At 43.8% G+C, this 20,205-nt stretch overlaps 1 protein-coding gene across 2 annotated transcripts in view; it reads left to right on the top strand.

Moving 5' to 3' along the window:
• SYTL4 (synaptotagmin like 4) overlaps positions 1–20,205 on the top strand; it is a 559,448-nt gene that overhangs the window by 487,460 nt on the left and 51,783 nt on the right. For both annotated transcript variants that reach the window (XM_085607791.1, XM_085607792.1), the window contains 3 exons: positions 1,192–1,370; positions 10,176–10,278; positions 11,921–12,082. In XM_085607791.1, coding sequence (XP_085463917.1) covers positions 1,192–1,370; positions 10,176–10,278; positions 11,921–12,082 — 444 coding nt within the window. The remainder of the gene's footprint in view (positions 1–1,191; positions 1,371–10,175; positions 10,279–11,920; positions 12,083–20,205) is intronic.

Below are 20,205 nucleotides of genomic sequence, written 5' to 3'. Positions count from 1 at the left end.
ATTCTGCTGCATAACTAAATACTTATAAGGTCCCAAAGGCGAGACCTATTGGCTATGCCAATGCTTGTTAATGTATATTGTATTCATGAACACCCGTTGTTATGCTCATCTCTAAATTAGATGAGCAGCGCCACCATGTGGCAGACTGTCATAAGTGCAGTGTTGACAATTAAGTGCAGGTGCCCATCACTGGAAACCAATTAAGTTGCAGTGCAGAGCACCGGAAACCACTAGCTCAAATTAAGCACTGGGTATTAGCATTCCCAATACATATCTATCCAAAATACTCCAGCCTGGAGTGCACCATCATGAAGTCAATCCCTCTGCCCTCCATCATGCTTTTCGTAGTACCAGCTCAGACCTTCACTTTCAAAACAAAGATGCTGTAACACCACCTCTGAAACAAGACTCCCCCCATACCACCACCCTTACCGAAAGGAAGAACTCTTCACTCACCGGCAGATATCAGACTGTTTTATTTTATTTAATTAGCTCTTGATCTACCAATTTGATAGATTGGTCAAGGCAAATGACCCATCCTTTTCTCCTTCTGTCCTGCTGTAACCATCACGAACAAGGTCTCTCAGTGATGGTCTCCTCATCTGAAGGGGCTCTCATCACTACCGCTCTACAACGTCAGGCATTTACCCCTCTGTCCTCGTAATCCCATAAATAAAACTACCAATTAATAAAAAGACTCTGAGACCTCGAGTGGTTAAAGTGGCCTCTACCTTACCATTGGTCCAATCCCTCCTACTGAAACTAGACAAACCTGGCATCCAGTCACCGATCCAAGGCTCGAATACACCTTCCTCTGAGGTAGATATAGGATAATCTCTGCCCCCATCTGCATCGCCGCCTTTCAGCACCAACCCTGGTACACCTCAGGACTCAGTCATACCACAAACAGGCCGTTTCTCAAAGCTCAAATGACTGTATCCTTTCTTGAATGATTAAAAGATAGCATCCCCCAATAAATGATATGCTTGGTGATTGGCTGACGTATTTCTGGCCATACTTGCAGGTATGTTTTTCAGATTCGGTGTGTTGTCCATATCATAAGAAATGTTCAATTTGATATTTACATTTTGTATTTCTTATATTGACTGAGTGGTACCCACCTTGCTGTCAGTTTGACCCCGCCCCCAGCCTCCGTGAGTAACTTGTGTCTTCCTGTTCTCTCTGTTTAAGGGCACTCTGGGAAGCATGATGAGTCTTTACAGCGAGGCTGGCGATTTTGGCAATGTCATTGTCACCGGAGAAATCATCTTCTCTCTGCAGTACGACCAGAAGAGCCAGGCCTTGGTCATCAGTGTAAAGGAATGCCGGAATCTGGCCTACGGCGACGAACGCAAGCGGCGCTCCAACCCGTGGGTGACTCCCGTTTGTGGGCCTGTCTAGCTTTGTTGCAAATAGACAGTCCGTGCATTCAGCTGCATCACATTGACACGTTCCACGGGGGCCTTGGGGGGAGTTGGTTTGTAGATAAGGGGTGTTGATGCTCAGTAAGCTGGGTTCCAAAACGTTTACATAAATGATGGGGCTACATCGACTGCAGACGTGCTGCTCCTAATGCACGTCTCCTCTGGTTGCGGCTGCCGGTGCTGTCTACAGTTTCTGGTTACTTTTAGTGATGTTGTACAGAAAGCAGGCTTTTCTGGATTGCACAGTTTGAAGCCCCAGATTCTCCTGCTAAGGAGTTGGCCACCTGTCCATGGGTCAGTGGAGGTGGGCCCTGGAATAGACTAAACACCATTCTTATGGACGCCATAATTCAGCATTATTGCACGACTTTTGGGGTACAGAATGCTCAAGAATATATGTCGAGACAACGAATTCCTGTGCAACGCATGCCTTTACCACGCATGCGTTACAACGGAATGATTTTTCCTCGCATAATCTTTACCACTAACATTCCTTTACCACGCATACTTGCATGGTAATGGAATACTCTTGGTAAAGGTTATACCCCTCCCCTGTACCCTTACGTGATCCCCCTTCCCCCAATACTTTTTTTAATTATCCCTTCCCGTTACCCTCAATATATATATATGTATTTTAAATTTGTATTTCCCTTACCTCTTCACGTCGTCTCTTCGTTCTTCTTTCCTGATTTACGTTATACGTCTTAAATTTGAACCGTCATTTCCTTTCTCATAAAACGATGTCGATTTCCTTTCCTTCCCCACGTTATTTTTATTTATTTATTTTGGGGGGGGGCCCCCCCACCCCCCTTTTTTTTCTTATTTTTTACTTTTTATTTTTTGGGGGGAGACCCCCCAAGCCCCCTTTTTTTTCTAATTTTTTCCTTTAACTCGCGTCTTCAACACCTTAGACAGTAAAAAAGGACTAAACTAATGACGTAGGACGTAGCAGACGATGAAGGCGGAAGAAGACTTGCGTGGTAAAGATGTTCGTTGAAGAAGAACGCGTGGTGAAGACGTCTACGAGGTAAGTGTTGTGTGGTAAACGTTCCTCGTTGTAACGCCATCGTGGTAAAGGATGTTTCCCGCAAAGAACACAGAAACGCAGATTCTGCAGATATTTCAAGGTCGGGAATACCCGGGTATCATCTCTCGAGCTTAATTTGAGCTTTCAGGGTTCATTTTAGTATCCGTGACGCAAGCAGAAGGAAGTCCTTGGGGTTCAAAAACATGAATATGTTCTACCAGACTATGTATGATTGCGCAATAGCACAACTTGACAATGGAGACAGATGCGCTGTGCTCCGGCCAGCAGGGGTCGTTATCGCAGGCAGCAGACTTCTTTAAAGTAAAAATAAAATCACGCCTTATGTCTTTTAAAGCTAAGTGGGTCACAAACGTTTGTCATTTAAAAAATTTGGTGGTGTTTCTAAAAGGTTTGAGATGCACTGATCTAAGAGACACGGTCATACAGAGTACCCTTGAGCATGGGAAACATCCTTTACCACGATGGCGTTACAACGAGGAACGTTTACCACGCAACACTTACCTCGTAGACGTCTTCACCACGCGTTCTTCTTCAACGAACATCTTTACCACGCAAGTCTTCTTCCGCCTTCATCGTCTGCTACGTCCTACGTCATTAGTGTAGTCCTTTTTTACTGTCTAAGGTGTTGAAGATGCGAGTTAAAGGAAAAAATTAGAAAAAAAAGGGGGCTTGGGGGGTCTCCCCCCAAAAAATAAAAAGTAAAAAATAAGAAAAAAAAGGGGGGTGGGGAGGACCCCCCCCCCAAATAAATAAATACAAATAACGTGGGGAAGGACAGGAAATCGACGTCGTTTTATGAGAAAGGAAATGACGGTTCAAATTTAAGACGTATAACGTAAATCAGGAAAGAAGAACGAAGAGACGACGTGAAGAGGTAAGGGAAATACAAATTTAAAATACATATATATATATATTGAGGGTAACGGGAAGGGATAATTAAAAAAAGTATTGGGGGAAGGGGGATCACGTAAGGGTACAGGGGAGGGGTATAACCTTTACCAAGAGTATTCCATTACCATGCAAGTATGCGTGGTAAAGGAATATTAGTGGTAAAGATTATGCGAGGAAAAATCATTCCGTTGTAACGCATGCGTGGTAAAGGCATGCGTTGCAACGGAATTCGTTGTCTCGACATATATTCACCCACTGACATATTTCCACGTCTGTGTATTGTATCTCCCCATCTTTGAAGAGTACTGGAACGCTGGTGAATCTGTTGTAACATGATATAAATACGAAAATGACTAGAAACACACATCACTGGGAACATGAACATGCGTAGCAGCAGGTCATGTTGCATGCAGTTTGTAAACAAAGTATTTTTGACCTCTAGGACTGGGAAGGAGTGAATTACAAGTCGAGCACACGCTTTAAATGTGACTTCTACCAGGACTTCTGTGACTCACCAAACATGGCTCGCAACCCACTGTCTTATAGTCTTAATAAAGGCAGTTTGTAATGGCAGCAGCGGGTTTATTGCAACAGAAAGATGTTTGGATAATTGTAATTTAAGCCTTTAAGTAAAGTTTGATGGACACTGGAACAAAATCCCTTGGTGCACTGCGGCCTTGGCAACATTACAAGCGCCCAATCCACAACAGTACCCAGGTCCTTTTGGCAACCTTTAATTACCTTCCTCCTGACATTGGGGGGAGCCCCTTGAATTTCCCCATACTAATGTATGGTGACACTGAGCAGAACTCCATACACTGGGAGTGTGTGCCTGAACACTAGTGGCGGGTCGCGGGCCCCATTAGCTGTCACATGTCAAACGGGGCATCGGGCACCAGGACAGACATGTTGACAATCTTGATTAATCCAAAACTACTGTGGAGTCGCTGGCCTCTTCCGACCTAAATTAAAGTTTAATTACTTCAAGAAATGGAGAGCTGAATGCAAATCTGTTATTGTCTAAACTGTTTAATCCACTAACTCCTTACTTTTCTTCTGCTGAATTAACGATACGAAGTTCAAACATGTTTTGCTTCACCCTTCGGTTCTAAACAGAATCCGGTTTTCCTACAGTGCGCGTCGTCCCAAAGGATCAGGGCAGGATCCGAGTGAGGCAGCTGGATCCTCCGCTCAGGACAGCCTCGGGCTGCACGGAGCGCTGTAATGGGATCGTCAGTTTCCATTGTAGCCTTTTTGGGTCATGGTGACCTGGATTATATTGACGAACTAGTCATTCGCTTCAGTGTGACGCAATAGTCTGAAGAGTTTGTTTTGTGAACATGGATTTTCTTCTCAGCTCCGACCTTATACCAAAGATGGGGATCCCTAGGACACTTTTGTGGGCGCAGGGATCTGCAGTCCTCAATCCAGTGCCCCCAGTAGGATGAGGGGCTGTCTACTGCTTTCTCCCGTGCCGCCACCGCGCTATAAAGCGCTGTTCAAACTCCCACAGCGCGGGCCTATCTGTGCCCGTCCACGGCCGATCAAGGCCAGGCTGGGCCACCCCCCTTGGCCCCTTACGATGAACACGCCGTGCAGCAATCACTGCTAAAAGACTCTGCTACGCTACGGGTAAGAGAACATGTACCGCCCCAACTGTGCCAAACATGGAACGTGTAATAACTGGCACCATTACTAGCTTTCCGACCACTGCTATGGGCGTTGTAAATATCGAAATCGAGTGTGTGGAGGAGAGACTGGGTGCTACCAAGAAATCACGAACTTTGGCTTTATTTACAGACCCGCCCCAGATAATACGCTTAGTGCAGACTTTGAGCAAGTAGTGCACGCCAGAAAAAACACTGGCCTAGAAAACTACCCTTGGTCAAAAAGCACCCCAATAAATCCGCTGTAAATGCATCACCTGCAAAGGGTCTCCCCCCTTTAGAGACAAAGTACTACCTATGAACCAAGCATTCAAATCAGATGAGGATAAGGGTGACCCCACTACTACTTATGTTAAACGCCTGGAGGATGCCTTTCTGAACTCGGTTATCCCGGGCGTCTCTTTTGCTCAAGGGTACAGAACTGGCACTGAAAGAGATCCTAGCGCAACTCTCTCCCAAGCCAACAGAGTGCTTGGGGAATTCACAACACACATACGAAGCCAAGGAATCTCCTGAAGTGAGTAGAGGCTCTCGAGGGAAAGGTAATAGGGCCACAGTTGAACATTCATCGCTCCTCTGTACCTCCGAACACCATGTCCCACATCAGCAATCGGTAGCTATTCCTCCATCTTCCGACACTGGCCATATAACTAGCAGGAAAGCGAATTAGCTTCTTGTAACATCTTCCACTATCTTGCAGCTACCTCCAGAGGCCACTGCCCTTGTGATTGTATTAAAAAATGTGCCATTGTAGCAGCCAGGACAATCTGAAGACGAGTCCCAGTTAAAAAACAAGACCACTCGCTGGCTGTGCTCAACGTTGGCGAACTCTAGCTATAACACCGTATATAAAGATATATATATCAAGATATCATCATGGTACAGAGAGTCTCATAAATAGGCAGCATCCCTAAGACAGAAGGAATGGAATGTATAGTCATACTTTTTTGAAACGCACAACTGGCTGGCTCTATGCTCCATAGATTATCTAAATTGGCTTGCACTAAATATAATAAGCAGGCAGTACCTATTGGCTACTTTTATAGGCCACGTTTTGCGGCACCGCTCAAAGCTGTCCCAATGAGATCCTCCACGTCCAAGTCGCATTCCCTTCCACCTGTCATCCCAACTTAGTACGGTTTTTGAATTTAGCAGAGGTTGATTGACTTGATGAGCTCAAATGTATGAATAAAGCTGATCATGGGCAGTGGGTTAGTCATAGTGTCAATTTGTCCAGTATTACCAACATAATGATGGATACTCTTATCTGGAAGCCACCAGCTCATTCCAAACTTACCAACACTCTACTTCGATCCACCAGTAACTTGGCAAGCAATGAAGTGCAAAATTCCACTCCGCAACAAACACCGGGATTTCATCCCGAAACATAGTATGTCAACTGCCATACCTGTGTAAGACACGAGCGTCCTTTTCTGGAACATTGTTGGAATTGCAAATAAACTGCCTGACGCTTATTGGTTTATTACGATTAATGAATATCATGTTTAGCAAAGAGGTTGTACAGATGATAGACACAGTTATAGCAAAAGTCAGTGGAAGGTACTAGAGCGAGCTGACACATTTCTGTTCAAGGCCCCAGAGGCTGGGGTCTGTTTTCCCTACGTATGAATCCCTCCATCAGCTACTTCCTGGAGTACTTACAGAAAGAGCAACAGAGGTTCAGGTCAGCCAAAAACAACCCTAAAAGGGAGCAGATCAATTAAAGGACCCTTAAAAACAAGAGGCCTGATCGCTTTCCAATCACCATGAGACTTTCACGTGGCAGAGTGAGGTGCATCTCCAATAGTGCCCTGAAGTGGGAGAACATTTCATTTTATATATGTCTGTTTCCTATCATCAGGGCACACTGTGACGTTGACTTAAAACTATCTCCTAACCCACTGGCTCTTCAAATGTAATACATAGTACATGCCAGCTGGGGCGGTCAGAGTGTGAACACTGCTTCTCAGTGGAGTGTTGGGTCTTCCCACCTTAGCAGCCAAATACCATACCACCAAAGTTCTATTCTTTGGGCTCCAAACAATACCTCAGATCTTGTGTCAGTCATCGCATGTTTGTGCTGGTAGTAGATCCAGGCCTTCTCACATTTAAATGACTGGCTCACAAAGGCGTTCTGGGAAGCTGAAACATAGAAACTGTACAAATCTGTCTGCTGCTGTTCCAAGAACAAACGTTAGAATTTCTAATTGGAGAACAATCACTGAAGGTGTAATCTTCCTGAGAGCTCAGGTAGATTCATGGTCCTGGAAAATTCAACAGGTTTAGCATAGGGTGCAGTCCTTGACAGTGCGCTCTCTAAGTCTGGACAGGCTGAAAGCTACTTAATTCATATTACTGAGCCACATGTCATCCTGTCATGATGATCCCATTCTACATTTGTAGGATGCACAATCTGCACTAAGAGCTGCACCTAAAATGGCCACAGGTGGGTGGAGACTGGTGCAACCTGTGTGCTGTGCAGAGAGCGTGACCTCAGCCATTAGCTGTAGACCTTATTTTAGGCATTCCCTACTGCCGGAGCCTTGTATATCAAAATGGCTGATGGATGGATCGGGGCTATGTGTGAGTCTTTAAAGACAAGAACCCTAAACACAAGCTACTATATAGCCCAGAGGAACCCACGTTGAAAAATCCCCACAAGAAAATCCCCACAGCATATTCCACACACAGGACAAGATTTCAAGATGCAAGGTTTATTAGAGCTTAAGAATCATTACAGAAAGGAAAAGATATCGGTATCCAATTTCGATCAGAATAATGCAGAATGCAAGCGAATCCTTGGCAGCAGAAAACTAAGCCCTAACCTATCCAAATGAAAGTACCGAATATGGTCCAGTGCAAAGCATCTGTGAATCGAGGAGCATTTGTCATAAGGACTATTCAGTGAAGTAAGGATAACGGAAAATCTGAAAAGTGTTCAAAGTCCACGGTGATAAATAGACCAGCATGGAGTCTACTTTCTAATAGGGACAGAGAAAGTTGTGTCTCATTTCCCAAACAGTAGGTTTTTTTACATTTTTGGGCTAAAAAGCTGTGCAGTCACTGTGGCGTGACAAAGAAATTTCCAACTCATAACCAATGGCTAAATCACATAAAGGTAAAATAACCTTTACTCTAAATTCTAGAGAATACCTGCACTATGCCTTACTCAGAACAATGCTATAGTCAAATATAACCACATTTCCCTGCGGTTGAAGGAAGTGACCTTCATTTTGCATAAATTGTAAAAATTGGTTCTGTCCAAGAAAATAATAATAATAACAATCCATACTTGTAAAGCGTGAACATGTCACCCCTTAAGGTTTCTAGGCACTGGTAGCCATCGGGGAGATTGTGATCAATTGCCCAGAGTCACATGATGCTGAGCTGAGCTGCCGCCGGCGCCGGGGACTGAACTGTGCCCCATCGTGCTCCGGAGTCAGCCGCTCTGGCCACTGCTGAACAGGAAACATTACATTTTATAAATGTTATAGAGCAAACAAGACCACTGAGTTAACTAAATATCGCGCTAGCAAATGAATTTTGAAGGACGCATAAACTCTGTGGAGCACAGACGGAGAGGGGGAAGACAAGCCGGTGACAGTTTCTAAACACCACATGCATCTAAAATGTGAAATGGTCAACATCTCACCCATGTCAATGTTAACAGAACTACTTCTTTTAAGCACAGTGATATTACATTTGCATCTCATAAGCGTTGATTAACATGCAGATTTGTCAACTGTGTCCACACTTTCATCAATTTAACCACAAGTTACGGTTATGATCGATGCTACCTCTGCAGTCTGGGATGTTCATGCAGGGCCTCTTATGGCCACTGACCTGAGCACATTGGCAGAGCAAAGATTACACATCTGTTTGCTGGAGCTCAGGATACTCCAGAATGCACTGATTGGATTTTGGCCTCAAATCTCAACAAAGTCTGTTCTGATGAAGAGGGGCAAAATGCAGTTTTATGCAATCAGGCGGCCAGTCTCTGCTTCCGTCAGAAGGCCAAGGAGCTATGCACGTGGGCTCTCAAAACCTCAGATCTCCTGAAGCGCAATATCAGGAGTAAGACCCCTGCAGAAGGCCCAAGCAAATGGAGTGCAGAATCCCATCAGTGGAAGCTAATCCAGAAGGTAATGGTTCTTCTGTTTCATCATAAGGCACCCTCCCACAAACCCATTCGCAGCCCAAAGAAATAGAACATTTTATCAGTTTTGCTTCCAGGTATTTGGAGGAAGGGTGAGTAGGGTACGGCTTTCTCCTTTGTGTCATCAGGAGAGTTGCCTTATGCAGCTCTGTCGGTACGTTAGGTGGATTTAGGGGATTGCAAAAATCTCCCTAAATTGCCAAACATCTCCCAATAATCCCAACCACGCACAGTGCAGCAAACACTTTTTAAACCCTAACCTCAAGTGAGCACCACCCATATTGTCTACCCGTTCTTCTCCAATTTCGTTTTCATTTTCTGTGGTGTTTTCAAATGTGTTCATTTACTGGCTCCACCTTATTTGTATTCTCTAGTTTCTCTATATGCTTCATCTCTTTGGCAGTTTTTTAATGTGTTCCTAACCTCCATACACTCCATCCCACTTCCACTTATTTGCTCTCCTAGCTTGTTCTCATGCTCCTGAGCTGACAAATGAGCTGTCTGTCCACACCAGGCTTACATCAACACTATGCAGGTGCAAGAATTTGCTAGAAGCCCAACTTCTTGAGGTACTCTTTTTTAATAGAGGTCACATTTTATTCTACACAGCAGAGCAGGATCGTCTTTGACCTTTCCTTGGTGATTCCCTAGAATTGTATTGCAAGTGGATTCATGTACACTTAGAAGGTAGGCTATTTCTTTTATGTGGAAATAGGTGCTGTACTGCTTCTTATTTGCGTAGTGTGTTTTTTTAAAAATTCACAATACCAATCATGCTGTGCTGCACATACCAATTGACGAATGAGTTTTAACAGCCATTAAATAAATAAACATTCATTTAGGTGTCAAATATGTACACCTTGTGAACTTGTATTTGCAATAAATTGGCCTTCTATCTATTGTTCCTACAATAAATGCGTGTAGTTCTCAGCTGCTTCAGAAGACAACAGGTAATTTTAGCCACTGTCTTTTTTTAAATTTTATTACAGATACGTCAAATCTTATCTTCTGCCAGATAAGTCAAGGCAAGCAAAACGCAAAACTACAATTAAGCGCAACACTGTCAACCCTCTCTTCAATGAAGTCCTGAAGGTAGGCCGAAAAATACCTTATAGAAGTAGTGCATTTCAGTATACCACTTGAGATCTAGAACTCACTAAGGCCTCACAGCCAAAAACCTGGATTAAAAACAACCGCTAATGAAGATTACCATTGTTTAGAATGGCAGTGCCTCGAATGGTTTATGTAGCAAGTTTATTTGTGACGTGTCCATGTCCAAAAGAATATAAAGTTATTTCATTCAGAATTTAGAAGGGGCGTACACACATCAGTCAATGTGATGATAGATGCAAAGACTTAAATCTGTGTAGCCTCGTTAAAAAAAATGATGGAGTAGGGCGATGATGGAACACGGAATACCATTTTGTGATTTAAACACAATAGCAATCAAGGGTGTATGAGGTTAAATGAGAGGAGGGAGAAGATCAGAAGGCACAAGGAGTCTGTAACAATTATGAAAAATGCACAAACATGACTTCTAGCAAGAGTGTTAGGCACAGATTTTAGTAATGAAATCTAGAGTCAGGGCGCAAACGCCTGGAGTAATTTTGGTACAAATGAATGGAGTAGTTAGGAGCATCTCAGCCCTCTTCTGATGTCTTAAAATTCAAATGTATACATTTGCGTCGGATAATCTTAAAGCAAGAAATCTTAGATCATGTGAGGAGTGATTCATGGGGCTTACCTTGGCGCTTCCTCATTTTATGGACAGAAACTATAATAACAGTCTTGGAACACGAAACTGGTGACCAATTAACCTGACTTTGTTTAGAGGAAAACCAATTTTCAATTACAAAAATCACATATGGTATAAATTCCTGTGCTTGGAGTAAATTGTGTTTCAAATTATGTATTTAATAAAAAAAACTGCTGCAATTTTAAATTTTTTAAAGCAGGAAGTGGGAAGGTTCGAAAGAAGCCAAAGGAAGAAAGCAATGTAAATGTTGTGTTAGTCTATCTTTTGTTTGTCACAACCAGAGCATCCTATTCGAGCCAGGAGGAAGCAGGACACAGAGGATAGGAAGTTAAGCCATGCTGGTAGAAAGAGGAGGGAGAGTGGGATGTGCGGGCGGGGGGATCTGAAAAAGGAAAGATGGAGGTAAGAGGTAAAACAATGTGAATTTAGGTATTAGGTGAAATAAGGATGAGAGACTACAGGAGCCTTGCAGTTTGGAAGAGGGGTGATGAACTTTATATAAAGGAAAACGAAAGGACAAACAAATTGGAGGAAGGAGAATGTCTGTGCAGAAGGATGGGTCGGAGAAGCGAGGAGAAAGGGCTGGAGACTCTTCAGCAGAGAGTAGGGCAGTCCCAGATAAAACAAAGTCAATATGAATCTATGTGAGCACAATGTAGAAAGACTTGGAAACATCTTTTTAGCAGGGAAGGCTTTTTTCAGGTCGGATTCCACGATGTTCTGAATGTCCTATATTTTGAAGAAATTGCGGAAAGAATTTAGTAAGGTTTCTCCAGAACCAGTCTTCAACAATTTAGGCGTCACCCTGATTTTAGAGATCCCTTAAGAAAATGGTTGAAGATTCCTTAATCGTACTTACGGAATGTTGTCTGCTTCAGGTACATGTGGTTGTTTTTGCTTGCTTTGCAAAATGTAATAATTTTCTTTGTCACTAAATTCGATTTTAAATCCTTGTAATGTTTTTTTCCTTCTGGGCAGTATGGAATCCCAGAACCTCTGCTGGTTATGAGGACTCTACAACTGTCTGTCTGGCACCATGACCGATTCGGACGGAACACTTTCCTGGGGGAGGTGGAACTACCTTTGGATTCCTGGAATTTCGACAGTCATTTGGATGAGTGTTTGCCTTTACACGGAAGGGTATGTGAAGCCCACATTACTGTCTTCAGGATAGCCCTGTTAAATGGTGACTAGGCTTGTCAGTGTTAAAGTCGCGCGCTATCGGAATACTTATTTGCACATAACCACGGTTGACCTGTTTGATGGCATAAGGAGCCCTTGTTGTTTACAAATTGCTTCTTCAGTAAGTATTTGCTTTTGGACATTTAGACATCTTGCTCCATTCGTCCAAAGCTGCAATTGGGTAATAGCTGAGAATTAAAATTATACAGTGAAATGTGTAGCTTTGGAAACATTTCCCCAACGGTCCGCCAGGTCTGACTATCACACTCGTTTGTTGTAAGCTGTTCATGGAGACATCCAAGTTAAACTATGTATTAAGTACCGAAGTACCACTGTAGACTGATTACAGTACAACACAGGCGCTAGCGTATAACAGCAAACCTGAGTGATCGTGCTAAATCTTAAGAATGGCTTATAAAAAACGCAAATGACTAAACCTTAGCCCAGCATTTGTCAGTGATGCGCTGAACAAGCACTTTGAATGAAGGTAGTAAGCTTAGATTTCGAAAAAATGATATATTTATCTTTGCAAACTATCCTTTCCTTCAAGCAATGATTATAAAAAGAGAGATGTGGAAAAACATTCAAGGGAGAGAGAGAGCACCAAACGTTTCAGGGCATAGGTCACTTAGCAGAGGTGGTACCTAGTTCTTTGGTAATGATACAAAAACAATAAATTACGTCTCACTCAAAAACCTAATGTAGCATAATGATGTAGATGTCTGTAAGCAGCAGACTAATCTAAGTGAGGAGCAGTTGATTCAAAGCTGTGTTTGCTAGAAAAGGCAGTCGGTGTTACGGTAATTTAAGGGCTGTACGAAACTAAGCAAAAACTAAGGCAGTTTACATTGCTAGCTGCGCTGTTCTATTTTGACAAATCAACATAATTTGTTATGCAGTATATGTTTAAAAAAGTTTGAGCTTTTAAAATTATTTGATGGTTTGTCAATGCAGAGCAGACGTTTTAGGGTGGTTCCGAAAATTAGTTTCCCACGTGAGGATTTTGCCCAATGATAACTCAAAAACAAAATACCACAACAAATGTATGACACATTTAGAATGCATACCAAGGTCACTGTATTGTGTCAGGTTTTGTAATTTAGTTTAAATGCTACAAGAATTTTCTCAAATATTCACTATACAATTGTATATATTGGCAACTGTGACCCAATTTACATAAAGAAATGTGAAGCTTAACTCAAATCGATTAACTGAGAAGAACTGATCATTTTGGCTTTGACAGACAATTCCTGGTTTGGTATGTGAGCTGGAATTTCTTGAATCTCCTTGTAAAAGTATGATTGCCAAGTAGGCAGAAAATGCCTATTTAGAGGGAAAACTACAGCTAAATTTGAAAGAGGATTGACAAACTCATCATTAGTATAACAGAAATGCATGTTTTTTTTTAATTTTGCTTCTGCAAATGTAAGACTGCATCGCCACTGTCAGCAGCTAGATGACCTTTGTTAGAAATGGGGTCTCTAGCTGGCAGAGGTTTGCACCCTGTCCAAGTAGGCACTACCACTCTTGTCAGCATAAGTCAGTTACACACCCTAAATAAGCCTGTGCTCACCCTCTGGTAGCTTTGCATGGAGCAGTCAGACTAAACTTGAGAAGCAATGTGTAAAGTATTTGTGCAACTCTTTATTTACAGCAACTCAATGAAAACACCACAAAAAGACTCCACACTAGTTTAGAAAAATAGAAAATATGTATATGTTTAAAACTATATCAGAATGGCAAAACTCCAAGAAATCGAAGTCGAGATATGAATTTTTGGAGATTAAATGTGAAAACAGTGCTTAGAAGTCACTAGCGGTCAAAAGTACCTGAGGTCGCGAGGGACCAGTGAAAAGCCAAAATTCAGGCTGACCGTGATCGGTGGCAGGCTGGCTATGTGACCCAGGCATGTCCTGCTATTAAAGTACCTTGGATGGAGCTTTTGTCGATGTCAAATACTCGATGCGAGGAGTCGCTGCTTTGCTGGAGATCCATGGATAGAGGTGAGCATTGGAGCTGATCCGCGCCATCGATGGAAGCTTCGGCATCAAACTCTTTTCCAATTCAGGCACTGCATTGATGTCGAGCTGCGCTGTCGTCTAGGAGCCTGGGCAGTCGGATCGCTGTTCTTGAGCCACTTCAGCACTGGAAATACTGTCATCTAGCAGCCACTGCGTCAGCGTCAAAGTGTGATGCGCTGAGTTGTGCAAAGTCGCTGCTGCGTCGATGTCAAGGGTAGAGTACAGAGCATATACACTTTAGCACTGGTAGCAGTGGTAATGTGCCCAGAATCTTTAAGCCTACAAAAACAAATTCAGCACAAAAAAAAAGGGGGGAGTAGGAAGGCAAAAGGTTTGGGGGTGACCCTGCAGAAAGGGCCAGGTCAAACAGCATCGCAAATGTGTATTGGTTTTAAAGACTGGAGTCCATTATAGAAGTGTATAATTTTCCTGTCATTAACAATTTGCTGATACCCTTTTTGTATTAATCATGTATTCCTTTAGATTGCTTTATGCAGATTCATCAAGCATGAGCGAGATCTTTCCTTTCTTTTGGACTAACTACAAAGTCAGAGTCACCCGCTCTTCTAAATTCTTAATTTTAAGGATCGTTAAAGCTCTCTGCCAAGAGACATAGCTATCATTTGGAGCAGGCATAACTTAATACAAGCATTCGAAAAAGCAGGGGTTAATGGTGCAGTTCTGTGACAAATGGGAACAGTAAGACATTGTAATGCTTGGTGATATATCATTGAAGGTTGTTTAATGGGGGGGATGCCACTTTATAGGGGTTGGCTATGGTTTTCAGACCTGTCGGCTCTGTGCTCAACCCCAGCGATTTGAATAAGCATGCATCTCGAATGAACAAATAACATAACCACCACAGTTTCTGAAAGTATGGGTGTAACTTGTGAAGATATTGCAATTACGTGACCCAATGCCTTCAGTGAAAGGCCACTGTAATGATGGCAAAATATGAGGAATCTAGTGATTTGAAGCATAGGTTTGACATTAAAAGTATAAGAGATATTTTAATACCAGGTGTAACCTGTGGGGAGTCGATGAGTGATCGTATGCGGCAAGGAAAATGAACACTTTTTAATCTTGCTAATAGAGCTGCATTGTAATACAAAATTAGATAAAGAAATGAAAATCAAAAAATGAAATTAATGGATACTTAATCCAACACCACAGTGGGGCAAACATGACATAACTGATGATCTGAACAATACGATCTTGTGGATGGTGTTGAATGTCTCGTGCTAATCTGCACAAGGCAGACTGCCTTAAAGTTCTCTCTCCACACATTTCCAGATGTCATTTTGCATATTTGTCGCAGTTATTTTTGGGTGTTTTGCCCCAAAAAGCTGCTTTGTTCTATATCATATGCTGTCTGAGATGCAGAAATGCCTTAACCCTTTCACTGCGAGGCTTTTTCCCACCCGTGCTAAGCTTTTTTTTGGCTTTTTGGGGTAGTTTGCGCTTAGGCCCCTGTAACTTTTTGTCCACATAAGGTATCCACGCCAAATGTGCACCCTTTTCTTCCAACATCATGGGCTTTTTAAAGGTACTTAGAGTTTGTAGATTCCCATGGAGGGGACCCAGAAATTAGCCAAAATACAGCAAATCTTTTTTTTGTTTGGGAAAAAGCGGTGCAGAAGAAAGCGTCTAGTTTTTCCTTGCAAATGGTATCAACAAAGGGTTTGTGGTGCTGAAATCATGATCTTCCCAGCTTTCTGGGTCAAGCAGACTTTTGTAAAAAAAACAAAATATTTTACTGGGACATTTGGGCTTTCAACCTCCTTCCAGTTAGTGGTAGAAATGGGTGTGAAAGCAATAATGGATCCTGGAAAGCTATACATTTCTGAAAAGGAGACAAAATTCTGAATTCAGCAAGGGGTCATTTATGTAGCTCCTTCAAGGTTGAAAATAAAAAAAAATCGAAAATGAGTGCAAACAAACTGCCATTTGTGCCAACGTTTTCACCTGTAACTTCTTCCAAGTATGCAGAAGCAATATACCGTTACATCCGATGGACCCTTTTGGTTGGTGGGATATATAAGACTTGTAGGTTCACTAAGAACCCGAGGAACCCAGAGCCAATAACTGAGCAGCATCTTGCAGTGGTTTTTTATTGTGTACGGGGTATATAGCAATTATTTTGGTAAAAAATAAAGAGTGAAAAATAGGTATCAAAGACACCTGTGTATTTCCGAAATGGGAACAAAATATAGAGTTTAGAAAGAGTAGCTATTTGCACATCTCCGAAATTGTGGGTACCCATACTAGCCTGTGAATTGTAAGACATTTTTCAAAGTGACTTAATTTTTACATATTGTCTTACATTAGGAAGGCAGAAATGCATAGAAAGTCAATAGGTATTAACAGCTGCTCTACAATTCTGAGTTCCTCCAAGTCTCGTGATAAAATGGTACCTCACTTGTGTGGGCAGGCCAAGTGCCCACAGCTGGAAACAGGCCAAAACGCAACATGGACACATCACATTTTTACAGTGAAAACAGACCCTTTTTTTGCACAGTGCCTAGCTGTGGATTTTGAACCCTAGCTCAGCCGGTACTTAGGGAAACCTAACTTACCTATACATTTTTTTAAACTAGACACCAAGAAGAATCCAGAATGGGGGACTTGAGTGGTTCGCACCGGGTTCTGTTACCCAGAATCTCTTGTAAACCTCAAACTTTGAAAAGAAAAAAAAGAAAATCCTCACATTTCTGTGATGGATAGTTCTGGAATCTGTGTGGGTCCACAAAATTCCACTTAAACCACATTCCCCAAAATCTTCCGATAAGAATGGTACCTCACTTGTGTGGGTAGGCCTAGTGCCCGCAACAGCAAACGGCACAAACCACAAGGTGGACACACCATATTTATACAGTGAAAACTGACCCTTTTTTTGCAAAGTGCCTAGCTGTAGATTTTGAACCCTAACTCTGCTGGCACCTAGGGAAACCTACTTATGTTGGTAGGACAAGGGCCTGTGACTGGGAATGGCCCAAAACGTAGGCTTAAAGGGTATAGCACAGCTAAAAATGTTTTTTTTTAAAAATACGTTTTTAACCAATTCTGCATTGGACACCCACATAAGTGAGCTATCATTTTACTCTGGAGAATGAGGGGAACGCTGTGTGGTAGGTCATTTGTGCCAGCACGGTGATCCCATGCAAAAATATGTGGAAAAATAGATTTTTTTCAGCTAAATTTGAGGTTTGCAGGGGATTCTGGGTAGGAAAATGTTGGGGGATCCACACAAGCCATACCTACCTGGACTCCCTTGGGTGTCTAGCTTTCTGAAATATGTGGGTTTGGTAGGTTTCCCTAGATGGCCGCCAAACCCGGGGCCAAAAATCCAGATTCCCCCTTTGCAAAACTAGGTAATTTTGTGACGGGTAATTTTGATGTCTCCTCAATTCGTCTTGGGCCCTTGCCTGTCGTGGGTACTTGGCCCACCCACGTGAGTGAGGTATAATTTTTATCGAGAGACCTAGGGGAACGCTGGGTGGTAGGAAATTTGTGTTTGCCCGGTGATTACACAACTTTCCCACACAGAAATTTGAGAAAAACTTGATTTTCCAAGCTAAATTTCAGGTGTGCATGGGATTCTGGGTAGGAAAACCTTGGGGAGTCCACGCAAGCCATACCCCTCTGGACTCCCCTGGGTGTCTAGTTTTAAAAAATGTGTGGGTTTGGAAGGTCTCCCTACATGGCTGCCAAGCCCAGGGCCAAAAAGCCAGGTGACCACCCCCCCCCCCCCTTGCAAAACCAGGTCGTTTTGTAATAGGTAATTTTGATGTCTCCACAATACATTTTGGGCCCTTGCCTGTCGCGTGTACTTGACCCACCCACACAAGTTGGGTACAATTTTTATCGGTAGACCTGGGGGAATGCTGGGTAGTAGGACATTTGTGTCAGCCTGGTGATCCCACAACTTTCCGACACCATAATCTGAGAAATAAAAATGTTTTTCTGCTAAATTTGACGTTTGCCAGGGATTCTGGGTAGGAAAATATTGGGGGGGTCCATGCAAGCCATACCTCCCTGGACTCCCCCGGGTGTCTAGGTTTCAGAAATGTGTGGGGTTGTTAAGTTTCCCTAGAGGGCTGCCGAGCCCGGGGACGAAAACCGAGGTGCCCCCATTGCGAAACCAGGTCGTTTTGAGATAGATAATTTTGAAGTCTCCACAGTACGATTTGGGCCATTTCCTGTTGCGGCCATTATGCCTATCCACACAAGTAAGGTACCATTTTATTGGGAGACCTGGGGAAATGCTGGGTGGTAGGAAATTTGTGGACCCCGGTGATCCCACGATTTTCCCACATAGAAAAGTGAGGAAAATGTGATTTTTGTTTTAGCTAAATTTAAGGTTTGCAGGGGATTCTGGGTAGGAAAATGGTGGGAGATCCATGTGAGCCACACCTCTCTGGACTCCCCTGGATGTCTAGTTTTCAGAAATGTGTGTGTTTGGTAGGTTTTCTTAGATGGCCGCTGAGCCCGGGACCAAAAACCCAGGTAACTCCCTCGAAAAACCAGGAGGTTTTGTGATAGCCAGGGGGGCACCTATGTTTTTAGTCCCGGGTTCGCAGACCTCTAGGGGAACCTAAAAAACCCAGACATTTTTGAAAACTAGACACCCGTGGGAGTTCAGGGAGATGTGGCTTGCGTTGATACCCAACATTTTCCTTCCAAGAATTTGCTGCAAGCCTCACATTTTCCTCCAATATGTGTGTGGGACAGTTGTGCGATCACCACACGGCACAAATCTCCTATCACTCAGTGTTCCCCTCAGTCTCCTGATAAGAATATTACCTTACACACGTGTGGATGGGCCAAGTGACTATGACATGGAAGGCCCAAAATCATGTAGAGATTGAGGGGGGGCCCAAAGTGAGTCCGAAAGGGCAGTTTGTTATACGTTTTTAGGCAATGCTACTTTGAGCACCCACACAAGTGAAGTATTATTTTTCACGGGATACCAAGGGGAATGCTGGATAGTAGGAAATGTGTGCCTGCGCGGTGATCCAACAACTTACCCACACAGAAATGTCAAGAAAATGTGGCTTTGTAAGTAAATTTGAGGTTTGCGGTGGATTCTGGGTAAGAAAACACTGGGGGATCCATGCAGGCCACACTGCCAGCCAAGAGTCAGTACACACACACCACCTTCCACACACACCACCAGCCAAGTGCCCGCCATGCACACTGCCAGCCATGCACACTGCCAGCCAAGCACCATCCACACACACCACCAGCCAAGCGCCATCCATGCACACTGCCAGCCAGGTGCTATCCATGTACACCGCCTGCCAAATACCATCAATGCACACTGCCAGCCAAGCGCCACTCACCCACTCTGCCAGCCAAGCATCACCCACGCATTCCGCCAGCCAAGCCTCGTACCCATTCACCGCCAGTCAAGCAGGCCCAGACTGGGAACAGAAACCAGCCCTGGCAGACTGCTGCTCGACTGGCCCTGGGAGGTAGGGGATGTGCTAGTAAAAAGCACCAACCACGCACTCCGCCAGCCAAGCATCACCCACGCACTCCGCCAGCCAAGCATCACCCACGCACTTCACCAGCCAAGCCTCGTTCCCGCACACCGCGAGCCAAGCAGGGCCAGACTGGGAACAGAAACCAGCCCTGGCAGACTGCTGTTCGACTGGCCCTGGGAGGTAGGGGACGTGCTAGTAAAAAGCACCGCTCCTGCTTGTGTTACTGTGGCCCAATATTGCAGCACTGCTGCAAAACTGGCCCCCAGTGACAAAACCGCCCCCCACCCCTCCGGCACACCAGGGTAAACGTCTGATGCCCACTATGCCCAGTCCGGACCTGCAGCCAAGCACCATCCATGCACACCTCCAGCCAAGCACCAGTCCACGTACACCGCCAGCCAAGCGCCACTCCAAGCACACCACCAGGCAAGCGCCGATCTACACGCACGATCATCATGCGCGAATCCACCCACACCATTAGCCAAGTGCAGGTCCACACACCGCCAGCAAAATGTTAGTACACGCAGAACGTCAGCCAAACTCCAATTTACACACACACTCTCCCTGGTTTCTA

Source organism: Triturus cristatus, chromosome 5_2 (assembly GCF_964204655.1).
Source record: "Triturus cristatus chromosome 5_2, aTriCri1.1, whole genome shotgun sequence".
Taxonomy (NCBI): Eukaryota; Metazoa; Chordata; class Amphibia; order Caudata; family Salamandridae; genus Triturus; species Triturus cristatus.
The sequence above is the reverse complement of the archived record's forward strand: the minus strand, read 5'-3'. Positions and strand labels throughout refer to the sequence as shown.